This window comes from Symphalangus syndactylus, chromosome Y, assembly GCF_028878055.3.
Source record: "Symphalangus syndactylus isolate Jambi chromosome Y, NHGRI_mSymSyn1-v2.1_pri, whole genome shotgun sequence".
NCBI lineage: Eukaryota > Metazoa > Chordata > Mammalia > Primates > Hylobatidae > Symphalangus > Symphalangus syndactylus.
Window position 1 is genome coordinate 9,829,896 of NC_072448.2, and position 17,871 is coordinate 9,847,766.

Consider the following 17,871-nt stretch of genomic DNA (forward strand, 5'->3'; position numbering starts at 1 on the left):
ATTTGACTTCCTCTCTTCCTATTTAAATCTCTGGCCTGATTGCCTTGGCCAGAACTTCCAATATCATGTTGAGTAGGACTGCTAAGAGAGAGCATCCTTGTTTGTACCAGGTTCCAAACTGAATGCTTCCAGCTTTTGCTCATTCAATATCATACTGGCAGCAGGTTTGTCATAAATAGCTCTTATTATTTTGAGATATGTTCCATCAATACCTAGTTTACTGAGTGTTTTTAACATGAAAGGATGTTGAATTTTATTGAAGGCCTCTTCTGCATCTATTGCTATAATCACGTGGTTTTCCTTTGGTTCTGTTTATGTGATGGATTTTGTTTATTGATTTACATATGTTGAACCAGGCTTGCATCTCAGGGATTAAGCTGACTTGATCATGGTAGATGGATAAGTTTTTTGATGTTCTGCTGGATTTGGTTTGCCAGTATTTTATTGAGGATTTTCACATCAATGTTCATCACAGATATTGGTCTGAGGTTTTCTTTTTTTGTTGTGCTCTGCCAAGTTTTGGTATCAGGATGATGCTGGACTCATAACATGAAGTTAGGGAAAAGTACCTCCTTTTTAATTATTTGGAATAGATTCAGAAGGAATGGTACCAGGTCCTCTTTGTACCTCTGGTAAAATTCATCTGTGAATGTGTCTGGCCCTGGGCTTTTCTGGGGTTGGTAAGCTCTTAATTATTGCCTGGATTTCAGAACTTGTTATTGGTCTGTTCAGGGATTTGACTTCTTCTTGGTTTAGCCTTGGGGAGGTGCATGTGTCCAAGAATTTACCCATTTCTTCCAAATTTTGTAGTTTATTTTTGTAGAGGTGTTTATAGTATTCTCTGATGGTAGTTTCTATTTCTGTGGGGTCAGTGGCAATATCCCCTTTATCATGTTTTATTGTGTCTATTTGATTCTTCTCTTTTTTGTTTATTGGTCTAGCTAGCAGTCTATTTTGTTAGTTTTTTCAAAAAACAGCCCCTGAATTCATTGATTTTTGGAGTGTTTTTTGTGTCTCTTTCTCCTTCAATTCTGCTCTGATCTTAGTTATTTCTTGTCTCATGCTGGCTTTTGGATTAGTTTGCTCTTGCTTCTCTAGCTCTTTTAATTGTGATGTTAATTTCACTTGTGTCACTCCTGTCTGTGTGAAGAGACCACCAAACAGTCTTTGTGTGAGCAACAAGGCTGTTTATTGACACTTTTTGACACTGCTTAGCTGTATCCTAGAGATTCTGGTATGTTGTCTCTTTCTTCTCATTGGTTTCAGAGAACTCCTTGATTTCTTCCTTAATTTACCCTGGAGTCATTCAGGAGCAGATTGTTCAACTTTTAAGTAATTGGGCAGTTTTTATTGAGTTTCTTAATGCTGAATTCTAATTTGATTGCACTGTGATCTGAGGGACTGTTTGTTATGATTTTACTTCTTTTGCATTTGCTGAGGAGTGTCTTACTTCCAACTACATAGTCAATTTAAGAAATAGTGCCATGTGGCACTGAGAAGAATGTATATTCTATTGATTTAGGGTGGAGCATTCTGTAGATATTTATTCGGTCCACTAGATAATCAGAGCTGAGTTCAAGTTCAAGCTGATTATCCTTGTTAATTTTCTGTCTCATGGATCTAATGTTGACAGTGGGATGTTAAAATCTCCCACTATTATTGTGTGGGAGTTTATGTCTCTTTGTAGGTCTATAAGAACTTGTTTTATGAATCTGAGTGCTCCCGTATTGGGTACATGTATATTTAGGATAGTTAGCTCTTTTTGTTGAATTGATCCTTTTACTTTTATGTCTCCTTTGTCTTTTTTGATCTCTGTTGGTTCAAAGTGTGTTTTTTTCAGAGGCTAGGATTGCAACCCCTGCTCTTTTTTTGCTTTCCATTTGTTCGTTTTCTTGGTACATTTTCCTCCATTCCTTTATTTTGAGCCTATGTGTGTCTGTGCATATGAGATGGTCTCCTAAATAAAGCATACTGATGGGTCTTGACTCTTTATCCAATTTGTCAGTCTGTGTCTTTTAATTGGGATATTTAGCCCGTTTACATTTAAGGTTAATAATGTTATGTGTGAATTTGGTCCAGTCATCATGATGCTAACTGGTTATTTTGCACACTAGTTGATGCAGTTTCTTCATAGTGTCATTGGTCCTTATATTTCAGTGTGTTTTTGCAGTTGGTGTTCTGGTTTCCCTTTCCATCTTTAGTGCTTCTTTCAGGAGCTCTTGCAAGGGCAGGCCTGGTGGTGATGAAACCCCTCAGCATTTGCTTCTGGAAAGGATTTTATTTCTCTTTCACTTATGAACCTTCGTTTGGCTGGATATGAAATTCTTAGTTGAAAATTTTTTCTTTAAGAATGTTGAATATTAGCCCCTAATCTCTTCTGCTTTGCAGGGTTTCTGCTGATATGTCTGCTGTTACTCTTATGGGCTTTCCTTTTTTAGGTGACCTGGCCTGTCTCTCTGGCTTCCCTTAACATTTTTTCCTTCATTTCAACCTTGGAGAATCTGATGATTATATGTCTTGAGGTTGATCTTCTTGTGGAGTATCTTAGTGTTGTTCTTTATATTTCCTTAATATGCATGTTGGCCTGTCTTGCTAGGTTGGGAGATTTCTGCTGGATAATGTCTGAAGTGAGTTTTCCAGTTTGGTTCCATTCTCCCCACATCCTTCAGGTACTCAAATCAATCGTAGGTTCAGTCTCTTTACATAATCCCATATTTCTTGAAGGCTTTGCTTGTTCCTTTTCATTCTTCTTTCTCTAATCTTATCTGCACACCTTATTTGAGCAAGGTGGTCTTCAAACTCATATCCTTTCTTCTACAGGTTTGATTTGGCTATGATAGTTGTGTATGCTTCACAAAATTCTCATTCTGTGTTTTTCAGCTCCATCGTGTCACTTACGTAACTCTCTAGATTAGATATTCTAGTTAACAGCTCCTCTAACCCTTTATCAAGGCTCTTAACTTCTTTGCATTGGGTTAGAACATGCTCCTTTAGCTCAGTGGACTTTCTTATTACCCACCTTCTGAAACCTACTTATATCATTTTATCCATCTCATCCTCCATCCAGTTCTGTGTCCTTGATGGAGAGGTGTTGCAATCATATGGAGGAAGAGCACTCTGGCCTTCTGGGTTTTCAGCGTTTTTTTTTCATTGATTCTTTCTCGTGTTTATGGGTTTGTCTCATTTCACACTTTGAGGCTGCTGAGCCTGAATGGGGTTTTCTTGGGGACTTTTTGTTGTTGTTGATGCTGTTGTTATTGGTTTCTGTTGTTTTTCTTTCAATGGTTAGATCCCTCTTCTGTAGGGCCACCGTGATTTGCTAGCGGTTCACTTCAGGCCCTATTCATCTTGTATGCTCCCACGCCGGGAGATGTTACTCAAAGAGGCGGGGAAACAGCAAAGATGGGTGCTTGCTCCTTCTTCTGGGATCTCTGGCTTCTTGGGGCACCAACCTGAAGCCAGTAGGATAGCTCCTCTATAGGGATCTGAAAACCCCTGTTGGTGGATCTTACCCAGTTGAGTAGCACAGGGAACAGGACCCATTTAATGAAGCACTTTGACTCTCTCTTGGTGTAGGGGGTATGCTTTGCTGGAGGGAAAATCACTTGTCTGGGCTGCCCAGAATCTTCAGATCTGCCAGGAGGAAAGGCTAAGTCTGCTTGTCCCCAGAGACTGTGACCACCCCTCTGGGGACTCAGAGCCAGGGAAATGAGGGTTCTGATATCTCCAACAACTGAGTCTCTGGCTGGAGTTGCTGGGTTCCTCCATGGAGGCCCGCTTATTGAGGAAGGATGGGTCAACCAGGCCTGAAGAGGTGCCCTGCCTGCAGTCTGCCACAGCTGGCTTGTGTGGGACACCTCTTGGGACCAAGGTGTCCAGCTGTCCAGCCTCCCTGGCTTCAGCAGGGGAAAAGCATAGCCTGGAGCATAGAGATGGATGCCACCCTTCCCCCACTTGCAGAGCTTAGCATGTTATGCAGCCATCAGTCTCAGTGCTTGCTGCTGCCCCTCCCTCATGGAGTACAAACTGCTTAGGCAGTAGGCAGCTGCAGCTGTGGTGCTGGTCAACCCTCCCCCCAGGAACTCAACAGCCTTAAGCAGATTCTAGCTGAGAGGCTGTTGAGAATCGTCATGGCTCCAGAATTGGGATCCTGGGCCCCAGTGGCATGAGTTCATGAATGGCACTTTTCAATCTGTGGATTGCACTGTTCTGTGGAACATGGTTTCCCAGGCTGGGTATCAAGCTCCCTCACCACCTCCCTTGGCTGTGGGGTGGGGGCTCCTCTGGGGTAGCAAGGGAACTCCTCGCTCCTCAGCTCATGGAAGGCTGAATGCTGGGATTGATTTCAGGCCTGCCAGCAAGGAAGGACTGCTGAGAAAAGCTGTCGGACAGCTAGCCAAGGATATTTGCCATATTTGCCAGAGCATTTTGACTGTACTTCTGTCATAATATTAATACTATGACAGAAAAGGCCATTTGGCCTTTTTAGTTGTTATTTGTGGGCTTCTTTTATCCCTTTGATAATTTCTAGATTCCTTAAGGATGTGGACCTAACTATTTTCAACAGCACATAGAGTAGTGCCCTGCCCTAGACTGTGCTTATATAGACTCAATTGACTAGAATTGGTCCAGGCCAACTGATTAAATGTTTTTCTACCTTTAAAAAATTGAATCTAAATTCTTTAAAATGAAGTTATTTGCTTGAATATTGACACCCTTCCAGTAAAGTTATGTTTATCCGTTCCAGAAAATGATTAAGGGGTCTTAAAGGTACTGAAATAAAGTTACCATGGGTGCATGTAATATAAACCCCGCAAACACTGTTTACAATTCCGTGTGGGTGTAGGAAGAAAAAAAGGATTCAAATGTAAATGTGAGTGGAATAGAAAACTTGTTTGGAGTCCATTTTATGCATCTGTTAACATTTTGAAGACTGTGCAATACAATTTATCATCTTAAAGTTTATGAAGTGAAATAAATGACTTGCATATAACATAACTGCAATTGTCTACTTGAAGTTCCATTAATAACATTTCTCTTGAGAAAACAAATTACTTAAATAATTTTCAATTCAGTACATTTTTATGCATATCAAATAATTTTATTTAAAAATCATTTTCTATAGAATGAGACCAAAAAACCAGATTTTGATTGCCAATGTGGTGTGACGCACACAACCAGTATTCCACATCCTAATTTGTTTTGTAATACAGTCTTCAAAAGTTTATCTTTTTTAATGTAAAGAAATTTTCACATAAACTTCCCTTTATTTGGTTCAGGTTTCAGTGATTGTATATGTTCACACATTTTTATTTTATCAACGATTTTAACTGATGTGTAAACTTCATTTTTAAAAACGATTTGATGTAGTATAATTTCAGTTTTCTCTAAAAAGAAATATAGTCCCTTATTTGCTTGCCAAATGGTGAATTTGTATGAGTAAATGAGCAGTTCTTACCTTATTCAAGAATACTCATTCATAATATGTTGTCTCAAATGATAGGAAAATTTAAGTTTCATTCAACACAAAGACATGAATGATTTTTAAAACATTTTATTGTCTACTATTGGTACATTTTTAGTTACAGAATTTGCTATGTTGATTGTAAGCAAAAATCATTGTGTCCTTGTGTCATCCCTGAAAGCAACTAAAGTGTTTACTTCAGTTCCCCTCTCATATTCTGGTCTTTTAATCCTGAAAAAAATAGCAAAAGGAACAATTAAATAATTTAATTGTTTCTAGTGAGTACCATTTACAATATATGTATGCCTTCGGTTTTGTCAAAACAATGTACAACCACTTAAGTTGAACTCTATAATTTCCAAAGTTTCTTTGTTCTTTCATTGTCATTAGATATTAGGTGTCCATGAAGCCTTCTTCTACCTTCAGAACACTTAAACCTATTATTTTATAACAAAATAACAATTGCTACCTTTGAGTAATTCTTGCATGCTAGGTTCCAAGCTCATCATGCTATTTTATTTTTCATAAAACATCTCTAAGAAATTATCATTATTTATACTCAAATTTTACACAAAAAGAAACTGAATTTTATTTTATTTATTTAATTTAATTTATTTATTTATTTATTTTTTGAGACAGTCTCTCTGTCGCCCAGGCTGGAGTGCAGTGGCGCAATCTCGGCTCATTGCAGGCTCCGCCCTCCGGGGTTCACGCCATTCTCCTGCCTCAGCCTCCCGAGTAGCTGGGACTACAGGCGCCCACCACCACGCCCGGCTAATTTTTTGTATTTTTAGTAGAGACGGGGTTTCACCATGTTAGCCAGGATGGTCTCCATCTCCTGACCTCGTGATCTGCCCGCCTCGGCCTCCCAAAGTGCTGGGATTACAGGCGTGGGCCACCGCGCCCGGCCAAGAAACTGAGTTTTAAAGAGTTCAAACTATCTGCCCAAAGTCATCTTTCCATAAATAGCTTTGTCAGGGTGTGAGCACATTATAAATCCATGGTGTTAATTCTTAATAAGGAGATAAATAAATGCATTTTCTATGCACAGACAGAACATGTGCTTTAGACTAGAATAGCCAATGATAGACGTCAGATTACTTGGGATTCAATCAATTTTCCTTCTTTTTTTTTTTTTTTTTTTTGAGGCAGAGTTTCACTGTTGTTACCCAGGCTGTAGCGCAGTGGCACGATCTTGGCTCCCTGCAACCTCCACTTCCTGGGTTCAAACAATTCTCCTGCCTCAGCCTCCCTATTAATTGGAATTACAGGCATCTGCCTCCATGCCCAACTAACTTTTTTTTTTTCCCTTCGTATTTTTAGTAGAGATGTGGTTTCACCATGTTGACCAGATTGGTCTCAAACTCCTGACCTCAGGTGATCCACCTGCCTGGGCTTCTCAAAGTGCTGAGATTACAAGTGTGAGCAACCCATCCAGCCTCAATCAATTTTCAAAAATCCTGCCCCATATTCTCTGTAAACATGCTCACAATTTTAAGCCATTTATGACATATATTATAATTTTTTAATTCAGAAGTTATCACATTTATATCTGGACAGAGGCTTGAATATGATCTGATTTTGTCATTTTACCCCATTTAAAAGAAAAGAAAATATTCATACATTTGAAGTAACTTTTACAATAGTGCCTCCTTTTTGAGGGCAAAGCCATAACTTGAACCTAGCTGTCCTGGCTGTCTATCCTGATCATTTCCACCTCACTTTTCTCTGCTTCTCAGTAGTATATCATCAATAGCTTGTATAAATTGGAATTACAGTTGGATATATATAAGTGATAGATCACATAATCTTATATACATAGAAATAAGACTTTACGGATGTGGATAAAGTTTGTTTTATTGATTATTCCCATTCATTTGTAAATGCTTCTTGTAATGGAAGATTCAGTCCTAAATTGAGGTAACTTCTTGTTAAAAGCTTAATCATCTATAGAATCTGAGCACTAAAAAGGACTCTAACAGCATGTTTAGTTTAGCCTCCTCCAAGTTAGACTGAAAACTACTGAAAACAGGAAACCTTCCTATAGGTTTTTTTAAAGAGATTTCCCATCTACCTTTCATAGCTTGTTCAAATGTTTGCACTCTAAAAATTACCCACCCCATCTTAAGCCTTCACTGCAATTCTAGCCTCTTCTTGCTAGTCAAATCTTTGAAATGAAAGAACTGATATTCCCTTATGCTGTTGCCCTTAAAATTAAGAGGGTTTAATAATACATTTTTCTATTAATGGGTTTTCATAATATATAGTCTGGTAGAAATTCAATAATAATAAAATTTAAACCTATCATAAAAACTGTGGTCTTAATTACCAAGCCATTTAGATAAATTTGTTTATAATGTAAAGATACAACATATTATTTGGACTAATAGAATCATAGATCTGTAACTACTATGACCCTGAGTTGTTGGACCCCTTAGAACTCTGGGGCCAACTTTGCTGCATCATTTTCACAGGATTTGCATTGCAGTGGCTTCAAGGTGTACTCACCACTTCCTCCCGCTTGGTCTTGTCTGTTGCTGGCCAAGCTTCCAGATGCAGATCAGGAAGTATGGGGGGCAGGGGCTGCATGGGGAACATCGGAGGCAGAGGTGGCTGTGGCAGCAGGGGCTGCATGGGTTGCACAGGTGGCTGGGGCTGCATGGGCTTGTGAGGCTGTGGCTGAACAGGCTGGGGCTGGAAGGGCTGCTGGGCAGGCAGAGGGAGGTTTGGCTGATGGTGTTGGGTTGGAGTCATGGATTGCTGGCCAGGAACAGGCATCAGTGGTTGCTGGGGTATCCGGGGCTGCTGAGCTGACACCACTGGGATGTGATGAGGCTGCAGGGTGTGAGTCAGTGGGTGCTGTTGGGACAGCACGGGGATGATTTGGTGGTGCAGCCATCCACCCATGGGCTCGTAACCATAGGAAGAGTACTGGTGGGAAACAGACAGGCAGGTTTACCATTGGCTCAAGTGACTCCACCCAGAGAAGCAGCAGTGTTTTCTCTGCCATTATGGCCATAGGAATATTTTATTTATTTTTCCTCTGCAAAAATTTGTAACTGTGTACACAGATATGACTTTTTACAAACTAAATTTCCCATTAGTGTCTATGTGGAGTACACATGGTATTTTCTTAAAATGGGAGTTTAAATGCATGCCTAATATTTTCAGGGAATAAAGAACAAAATGTCTACGTACTGGTGGTCTTATCATGCTCTGGTACCACTTCAAAGGGGTGAGCACCTTAAGAGAAAGATATATTAGAATCCATTTGATTTAATTTACTTTCATCCCATGCAGAAATTCACTGATGCAGTAGGAAATATAGACTCTCTAAAGCAATCCTGTCAATACTGATAGCCTGAGAATGTGAGTTCTACAAGAGAAAGAAGAAGGTAAAACATTTGTTGGGTACTTCCTGTGTGTCAGGCACTGTGTTTACATCCATCACACACATTCTTCATCTTTTCTCATATGCTAGGAGGCAAGTATTGTTACTCTCACTTTTTAGATAACGTCATGGGAAGTTAAAGAGATTCATTAACTTGACTGAAGTTACAAAGGGTGTAAATCTGTTTATTTCCATAGCTCCTGCTCTTCATTGTAAGAGCAAAGCAAACATAAAATTATGCCATAATAATGTGACATAATGTTAATTTCATCTTTCCTTTGATGTCACAATGGGGAAAAAAGCGGTACAAACACTGTCCCTCATCCTAAAAACATAGATTTACTGATTAAATTTGTCAATCTTTTAGGTTTAACAGAAAACCTTGCCTCAGACTCTTACTAACATTTGTCAGCAGCTTGTGTAAGTAAATAAACTCACAGATTGTTACCTGAACCTGTGAGAGAAGTAGGAATTTTATTCCTTTCTGAACAGTATGTACACTTGGTTAACCTTAGGTTTGGGGATTCTTTATATAGTAATACAGCATGTAATCAATAAAAAAAAATTAGTTACCTTGCTCATATTATACTTGACAAAGCAGTTTTTATAGTTGTTAACTATATTACTCTGCAATATTTTGAAATGTGAATATTGCAGTAATTTCCCTTGTCCAAATGAGAAAACCAGGGTTCCAAAGAGAGGAAATTATTTGCCCAAAGTTAGTAATTTTACCTCATCTTTACATTTTACCAGATGGGATAGAACCAAGCTGGTCAGTCAGAGTTGACTTTTTGCTCTTTCATGGAACCTTCCTGAGCAGTGGTTCATGAATGAATAAGCTTACAGCCATATTTAGGAGGAGAGAGTCAATCCGAATGGTCAGGCAGGAGGGTGCTGGAACAACACAGGCTTGAGGCCAACCATCAGAGCTTAAACTAGGAAGCTGATGGTAGGAACTGTAAAACTGGGACCACTTGAGAAACCACTTCATTTGGGATGAAGAATCAACTCACTATTCTTTACAGAGCCCAGGGGACTGTTAATGCAAACAGTGATCAAAATTAATAAAGAGAAAAATTACCTCATAGCTGAAGTTGATATAACCAGGGTGCCCGGAATGAGGTGGTAGCTTTTATAGGGAGGAGAAGAGAAAAAGAGAGGAAGGGAGAGTGTGAAGGAAGGGAAGAGAGAGTAAGAGATTAAGTCAATATGCAATTGTTAACATTAAGAGAGACTAAAATTACTTTTAAATATCTATATAGTACAGAATATATTTGAGGTCTGTTTTTCGTTAAAACAAATACGCTATGTAGGAGAGGAGACCTCTTATTCTAAAGAGGTCTAGAATAGCTAAGTGATTGTTCCTGGGGTTATAGTCTTAATGTTGAAGACCTGGAAGCAGAAACCAGGACACATTTATTCTCCAGTGATCAAACAACATCCTTCTCCCATCCCAGTGCTGTCAATGAATTCTACCTTATCCTGTCTAACAGTTTACTTGCTGATAAAACTCACCGCATGTTGGGGAGTGAAGTATGTGTAAAGAAATATCAACAAGCAGAGAATTGTCTCACAAATGTTCCCTTGTAGATCAGGAGGTGGTCAAATAATTTAAGTATCTAAGGGATTTCTCATAATTGACATGCAAAGTAAACAACACATCCATACAACAAAAGAAGCCACAAAAGAAACCACAAGTTGGAAATTAATGAATGCCAGAACAAGATGGGTGGAGAAAGTAGAAACATAAATCCCATGGAAAAATGAAAGAGTTTATTTAGGCCAATCTTTTTTATTATTCTCCCAGTGTTTTTATGGCAGAAAAAAATTTTTTAAGTTAAAAATAAAAGGCCACGTGAATGATAATCTGAATCAGGACTATCTATCCTCTCAAAAGCGGGGGCCAAGTGTTTGGCGCCTGCCTTGTGGAACTCTCGTTGTGCCTGGGGTCCACGTGAAGGAGAAGAGAGACAATCATGAAGAAAATCTCCCTAAGACATTGACCTCGTTTAGGACTGGCTATATTAAATTATTTTAAAATTCTCACATTTCATAGGAGGGGTTTATTCACTCTCATCTGGATGTGAATGGTTTTATTTAGGTCCTATACCCTTTTGATCGATACCATCTTAGAGGAAAAGGGCTGATTTTGTAATGCTGGGGCTCCTGAGAAGACTAGGGATTGCCACAGCGCAGGATTTCACGAAGGCAGAGCACAGAAACTTGGTTTTGTGGGTGAGAGAGGAAGAGAGGAGGTTGGTGTGGAAGCTTGCTGGTTTCTGGTTGTATCAACTGCTCTTTATGCCACCAAAAAGTAGATGCAGGCTGCTTGGCATGAATATGATCTAAGTTCTCTGCCTTTATGCACCTGTGTCCAGACAGAGTGGGTGTGACACCCTGGTGTCTAATACATTTGAATATAAAATACATCACTATATATTGGGTGTAGGTGGGATCCTGGACAACCACAAGAAAGCCACATGGTTATCAGAAGCACCCAAAGGGGTGGGACTTCTGAGAATAGTTAAGATGGTTCTAGAAGTGGATTCCTAACACAGAAATCTTACCCTTCGAGTGGTAACAGCAGTAATATGTGAAGGGCAAGAAGATATCTGGAAACTTGAGAGGAATTGGATTTTAGACCAAATGGGCATTTTGTTAATATTTTTATAAGGCTGATTAAGCACTTTCTCTGGAGACCTTTCAAGAGTCCCTTTCAAAAGCTTCCTCCAAGCCGGGCGCCATGGCTTATGCCTGTAATCTCAGCACTTTAGGAGGCTGAGGCGGGCGGATCATGAGATCAGGAGATCGAGACCATCCTGGCTAACATGGTGAAACCCTGTCTCTACTAAAAATACAAAAAATTAGCGCAGCATGCTGGCACATGCCTGTAGTCCCAGCTACTCAGGAGGCTGAGGCAGGAGAATCACTTGAACCTGGGAGGCAGAGGTTGCAGTGAGCTAAGATTGTGCCACTGCACTCCAGCCTGGGCGACAGAGCAAGACTCCATCTCAATAACAACAACAACAACAACAAAAACACACAAAAAACAAAAGCTTCCTCCATCTAGAAATGGGTGGTGATATTTACAAGCTAATGATATCAACTGAATCTCCTGAGTGCTTGTAAAAACGCAGAGTCCTGGGCCCAACTCCAGCTGTACCAAATCAGAACCTCTAGCGGAGGCATCTCAGAAGCTATTTTATGTATTTAATTAATTGATTTATTTTTAAATTTTTGTGGGTACATAGGTATATATATTCATGGTGTACAATATGATGTTTTGACATATATTTACAGCGTGGAAAGATTAAATGAGGCTAACCAATGGAACGGTATTCAACCTTAAAAAGGAATAAAATCCTGACATTTACAAAGATGTGAATGAGCACGAAAGACATTATACTAAGCAAAATAAGCTAGGAAGAGATAATCAATTTTTTCACTCCTCAAAGTGTTTCTTCAACACAGATGTTTTGGGGCCTCTCAGCTTAAATTGTTTTAAACCTTAAAGTTTCCCAGCTGGGGGACAGATTCTTATTTCCACATTTGTAAATTGGACACAACTTATGCAAAGAATGTTTTGCTCACAGGCATGGCAAAAGCTGCTCCGACAAGGCAGGCAAACAAAATCCAGGTCCCCATTTCTTGATGGTTCTGAAATGAAAATCAGCAAGTGCTTTTCTCAAACATGTGCATCATAAAGTGCCTTAAAAAACATAATCTGCATTTGTCTGTGGCTAGCAAGTAGGATATTCTTTGCAAGGTTAATTTTTCATATTTGATTTCAAGTTCTCAGCCCATTTTATTGTTTCGGAGTCACAGTAGTTAGCATAAAATCATTTTTCATTTAGGTTGGAAATTGAACAAGTTGAGGAAAATAAATCATGTTGTTATGTAATTTGGAATGCCATATTCCTGTCTGTCTGTATGGTCCGTAAAGCCATACAAGCTAAGTATAATTTTTAATTAATAATCGAAGGAACAAATTTGACTCTTAAGGTTCAAGAGCCCATCAAGGTAGGTATTGACCCATTACTACATAGCATTTTATCATTTTAAAATGAGGAGCTGAGAAATATTTCTTGTATTATCCATCTAGGTATTGATACTGTTAAAAACAAAGACTGATGATTTGAGGGAAAAAAATCTAAGTTATTTGCCAAAACAGATTAAGAAATGACAGGGATTTCCAGCCTTATGGAACTTTAGGCAAGTAAAATGTCTGAGCTCAGGGGGTCTGCATAGCAAAAGATGAGGTTAAACAGAAAGGCAAAGAAAACAATAATCTGTGAATTTATTGATTCTTCAGTAAGTTTTGGATAATTTATATCTCAAAGATTCTATTTTTGTTTCATGGTATCTTCCCTTTGATATATGTTCTAATTTAATTACAAATTAGAGATGTGAGATATGAATTAAAACTTGTTCACTTAAACATATGCACAATGCTTCATGGCTCAAATTATTGACTAACTTTAAAAATCTTTAAGTAAAAAGATATTGATTTTGGTAAAGACAGTGAATATAATATGTAGTAATGCTGATATGAGTACTACATTGATGTTCTATCCTAAATGTGGGTTATTAAAGTTGAAATAATTTTTAAAGAGATAAAGTTTTAGATGATGGTTTTAGTATGAAATAATGTATTATTTGATGTATTTAACAAAAAAAGTGTTAAAAGTAATAAAGACAGCCTTAAAGTATTATTTCAATTTAGTTTACAAGTGAGTTTGGCTTCCAGGAACTCCTTATGGGTTCTAAAATTAAAATTTAAATACATATATAGACAAATACTTTGATGCATTATAAAGTAAAAAAAAAATTATGTAATGAGAGTCAAATTTAATTATAATCCAACAGAAGTAACTGATTCTTAACAGCATAAAGTATTAGAAAAATGGAATTTATTTGCATCTATTAAATATGAATTACAGAAAAGAAGCAGAATAAAAAGGACACAAAATAACGTGTAAAATCCACATACCTTTAAATATATTCAGAGAAACTTTCTTTGTGCAACACAGGGAGGCTTGGTCCTCTAGATTTTCTTTAACTATGGGCTCAATTTATATCCTTCAAGGTATCTACAACAACCAATCAGATTTGTGAAGAAAAAAATGTGTTGAATATGACTAAAATTCCTGTATCATCATAATTTTTTTGCAACCATGGCTAAATATAAGGTAGTATATTGTGATTAGTCCATATAGTCCTTCATTATAGTCAATAATATGTTTAACAGGTAGAAGGAACTTCATTGCACTGTTTTTAAGTCAGCAAATTTGTAGCTTGCACATGCCAAAACATTCAGAGTTATGTTTAAGTGGATCTTATGTCATTGCCTGTGATTGATTAAAATTTTAAAATCCCTACAGCTGTATTTTTTGCTTTCCTTAAAGATATGTCCTTTGTTCCCTGTTGCTACTCGTTTGTCACCACTGTGTTGTTCAGAAAAGGGCTAAAAGTCTTTCTGGTGTGATCTGCAACTATTTATTATCTAAATAAATTCAAGGTTATCATAGTAGCAAAACTTTTATGCATGATCTAAAAGGCAAGACAAAAGGGATTTTACACATTTGTCAGCACACACAAAAATATATTTAAATACTTAGGAACACCTATCATAAGGCATATTGCCCTGGCTACTTCATCCTACATGAAGGATGCATGAAGGATAGCATATCAACCTTTCTAAGTATGATGGCCTTCTTTGCCCATGTGCTTCTAGCCCATTTCTGCTTTCTTTCATGCATGAAACAGATTTTCTTTTTCTTTAGTGTCTCTTTAGTTGCATCGTTTTCATATTTTTAGTAAGCTCTACTTTGCCTAAGCAACAACAACAACAAAAGTCTGTCCCTCTCTGAGGACTGTGATCTACTAAAAGCATGCTTTTTTATAACCCTTTCATATTAGTGAACCACAAAAATTTATGATTTTATTTTATATCTGATCAATTAAAAATCTAGCATCAAGAGATAATGATGTCTATCAATATTAAATTAATAAAGGAAATAGTAATACTCAGATACAATTAATATTATAGCTGAATCTCTTTGAATAATTAGCTAATATTTATAAACTTTTTGCATATGAATATTATACCATATAGAAGAGCCAAATTTGAATAATTAAATTCAAGGACAAAATATGTATGAAAAGCACGTGTATAATAGTTAATGCTGCGATATAAATGCATGTGGGTTCACCTTACCCAAGTTTCACCAAGGGACAACCTTCAAGTTACTTAGCTTGTCTGAGCCACAGTTTCTTCATATATAAACTGGGAACAGTAATAAAACCCTTTTAATTTAATTAGCATGAAAATTAGAGAGAGACATTCTTAGTAAATGGAAAGTTATTTATTACCTGTCCTAATTCACCATATGGCACTTAGAAATTTTTTAAAGATGAAAATAAGATTCTAGGATGATGTGGGGGTATTAGTAAGAAAAGAAATGAGTAATTTTTATGAAGAAAGGTAAATCTTTCAAGCTAAAAGGAAGAAAGGTAAACCTATCACCTTCTACTTCTTGCTATACAGAAAGATGTAGAAGATTATAAAGGGCAACATAGATGAATTAAAGTGAACATAGAATATAGTTCTAAATGCCAGCTGTACCCAGGATAGAATATAGTTCTAAATGCCAGCAGTACCCAGGGTGTATATGTATTTATGAATATATTTATTGGTGAATTGTATATTGAAGGTAAGAATACTCTTTGAAGGAAATTGTAAAACTAAGTTTTAAGAAAACAGGCTTTAGCATATTTGTAGAGAAGAGGTGAGGGAGTGAGAGAGTAAAAGAAGAGAGAAGGGAAGTATAATACATATTCTCCTTCAATTTATTTTATTTTATTTTATTTTATTTTTATTTCATTTTATTTATGTTTATTGAAGTTCCTAAAAGGATTTAAGAAATTTTTCTACAAAATTATGGGTGATCTCTACTAAAGAAATTATTGAAAAAAAGTAGAGGTCTTGTGGCTTTAACAATGTATTATTTTATGTTGTCTCATATTTTTGAATGATAAGAAATTATATATTTGTTCAATGTAAACAACAGAATGCTTGCTTCTGATTCACTGTGGAGAATTATCCAGAGTTTGATGACCAGTATCACAAAAACAATATGATTCTATTTGTTTTTCCCAACTGAATATCCTAATTCATACAGTCTTAACATATGGATAACTCTGCATGAAATCTCTCCATTTAGGTCTCCCTTAAACATTGAAAAATTATCAGCTGTTTTGGAAGAGAGAACAAAATTTCAGTAAAAAATTTTTTATATAAACAAAAATTTCATTTATGAATAAGTTGAATTTTAAAAAGAAAATATAAATTATTGTATTGACTACTTCCTGAGGGAGAGGATCAAAATAGCTGATTAGATGTTGCTAATATGTACCGCTTCCATGGAGAGAAACCCGAATAGCAAGTGATATTCACAATTTAAACACATTGTCTAAGAGAGAATCCTAGGGTTGAAGAGACAAGTGATAAGAATAACTGAAAGCACATAAAAAAAGGGCTTAAGGTAGCTTGCCCAGCCAGGGATTAAGAGAAGCTCCTAAATATGGAAAAAGAGTAAAAGAGAAACCCCCAGGGTTCCACCCTTCTGCAACAGGCTTTTGTGTTATTGACTATGGGAGATACCCTTGATCCATGTAAGCCTCAGGCCTAACATAGGGAGAGACCTAGACATTGCACAGAGACATTGCTCCAGAAAGGCAACACACCTAGAATCCCACAGACATGAGCCCAGAGCAGCTACAGCTTGGCATGATTCTAAGAACCTACGTGCTGGGATCTACTCCTGCCCACAGGCCAGAACTGAAATGGCTGCTGCCACTGGGCCAAAAAGAGAGAGGAGAGAAGGCACACTCCCACAGACCACTAGGACAATTCTTACCATATTGCTACAGCATACTGTAGGACCAGGGTGTGATAAGTCAGCAGTCCTCACAACTTCTTACTCATGCAACTCACCAGAGAGAAACCCTGCCCTTTCTGGTCATGAGTTCATGGCACCATCTTGAGAATTTAAGGTTGGGATGTGCTCCACACTGGGGATGAGTCCAAACAGACATGGCTGCAGCTACCATGTGACCAAGAAAGGACAGGTGAGACCAGACTGTTAGATAAACATAAGACAATTCCCACCACTCTGCTATGGGCTACTGTGAGACTAGGGCATGAAGAGTCTTAACTCCCCACAGCTTCTATAGCTTCTTACACATGCCATTCCACCTGAGAGTTCCCCCGCCCTGGTGGTAGGCTGACAATGCACCAACCATATCATCCCACACTAGAGCATTCCTCCAGTAATGCCTGTCTGTCACAGCCAGTGTGCAAAGACACTGCCAGGGCCCTGAGGAGAAGCCCCAGACCCAGGGCTCTAGTATGTTATCCAGGAGACCAGAAATATCCTGGCCCAGCCCATCACCAATCGCATCTAATCACTTCTGCCAGGGTCTGAAGTCAGACTGACCCAATCTATTGATATTGCCACAAATGACACCCATCCATTCATGCCACCAGCAAGCTAGAGAACTATCCTACCCAATACATCACAGCTACCAGCAACACCAACATGGGCTTCTGGTTCCCAATGTGTTCCTCCACCACTGCTACTGCTGTAACACATATCATACCAGCTGGACAGGGGCCTGAGAATCCACCTAGTCACCCAGACCACTGCTCTCACTACCAGTGTCTAAGCAAGCCGTCTAGTGGTCCAAGAATTGACTTTCCAGGACCCAGTAACATTGGTGCCTTTTTAAGCTGCATTGATGGCTACGAACAGGGATGCTTGATGTACCACTGCCACTGGGGGCATTAACTCACCTGGTATCGCGGTCCCCAGAAAAACTTCACCATAACCTCAACTAATAACCTACCCTAAGCCACTGAGCAAATCAGAGACACCACTGAACTTGTTTAGTACTGAAGAAATCATACAGAGATTACACAACTGCAGGTACCCAAAATCAAAGCCAAATGTCTCAA

The 17,871-nt window shown here is 38.1% G+C and overlaps 1 protein-coding gene across 1 annotated transcript in view; it reads right to left on the reverse strand.

The window, feature by feature from the left end:
- Positions 1 to 5,623: 5,623 nt before the first annotated feature.
- LOC129476697 (amelogenin, Y isoform) overlaps positions 5,624 to 17,871 on the reverse strand; it is a 78,472-nt gene continuing 66,224 nt past the window's right edge. The window contains exons 3-9 of the mRNA XM_055269580.1: positions 13,846 to 13,945; positions 12,447 to 12,512; positions 9,937 to 9,984; positions 8,800 to 8,840; positions 8,663 to 8,708; positions 7,973 to 8,395; positions 5,624 to 5,695 (exon numbers count right to left, since the gene is read on the reverse strand). Of these exons, the coding sequence (XP_055125555.1) occupies positions 5,690 to 5,695; positions 7,973 to 8,395; positions 8,663 to 8,708; positions 8,800 to 8,840; positions 9,937 to 9,984; positions 12,447 to 12,500 (618 nt within the window). The 5' untranslated portion in view covers positions 12,501 to 12,512; positions 13,846 to 13,945 and the 3' untranslated portion in view covers positions 5,624 to 5,689. The remainder of the gene's footprint in view (positions 5,696 to 7,972; positions 8,396 to 8,662; positions 8,709 to 8,799; positions 8,841 to 9,936; positions 9,985 to 12,446; positions 12,513 to 13,845; positions 13,946 to 17,871) is intronic.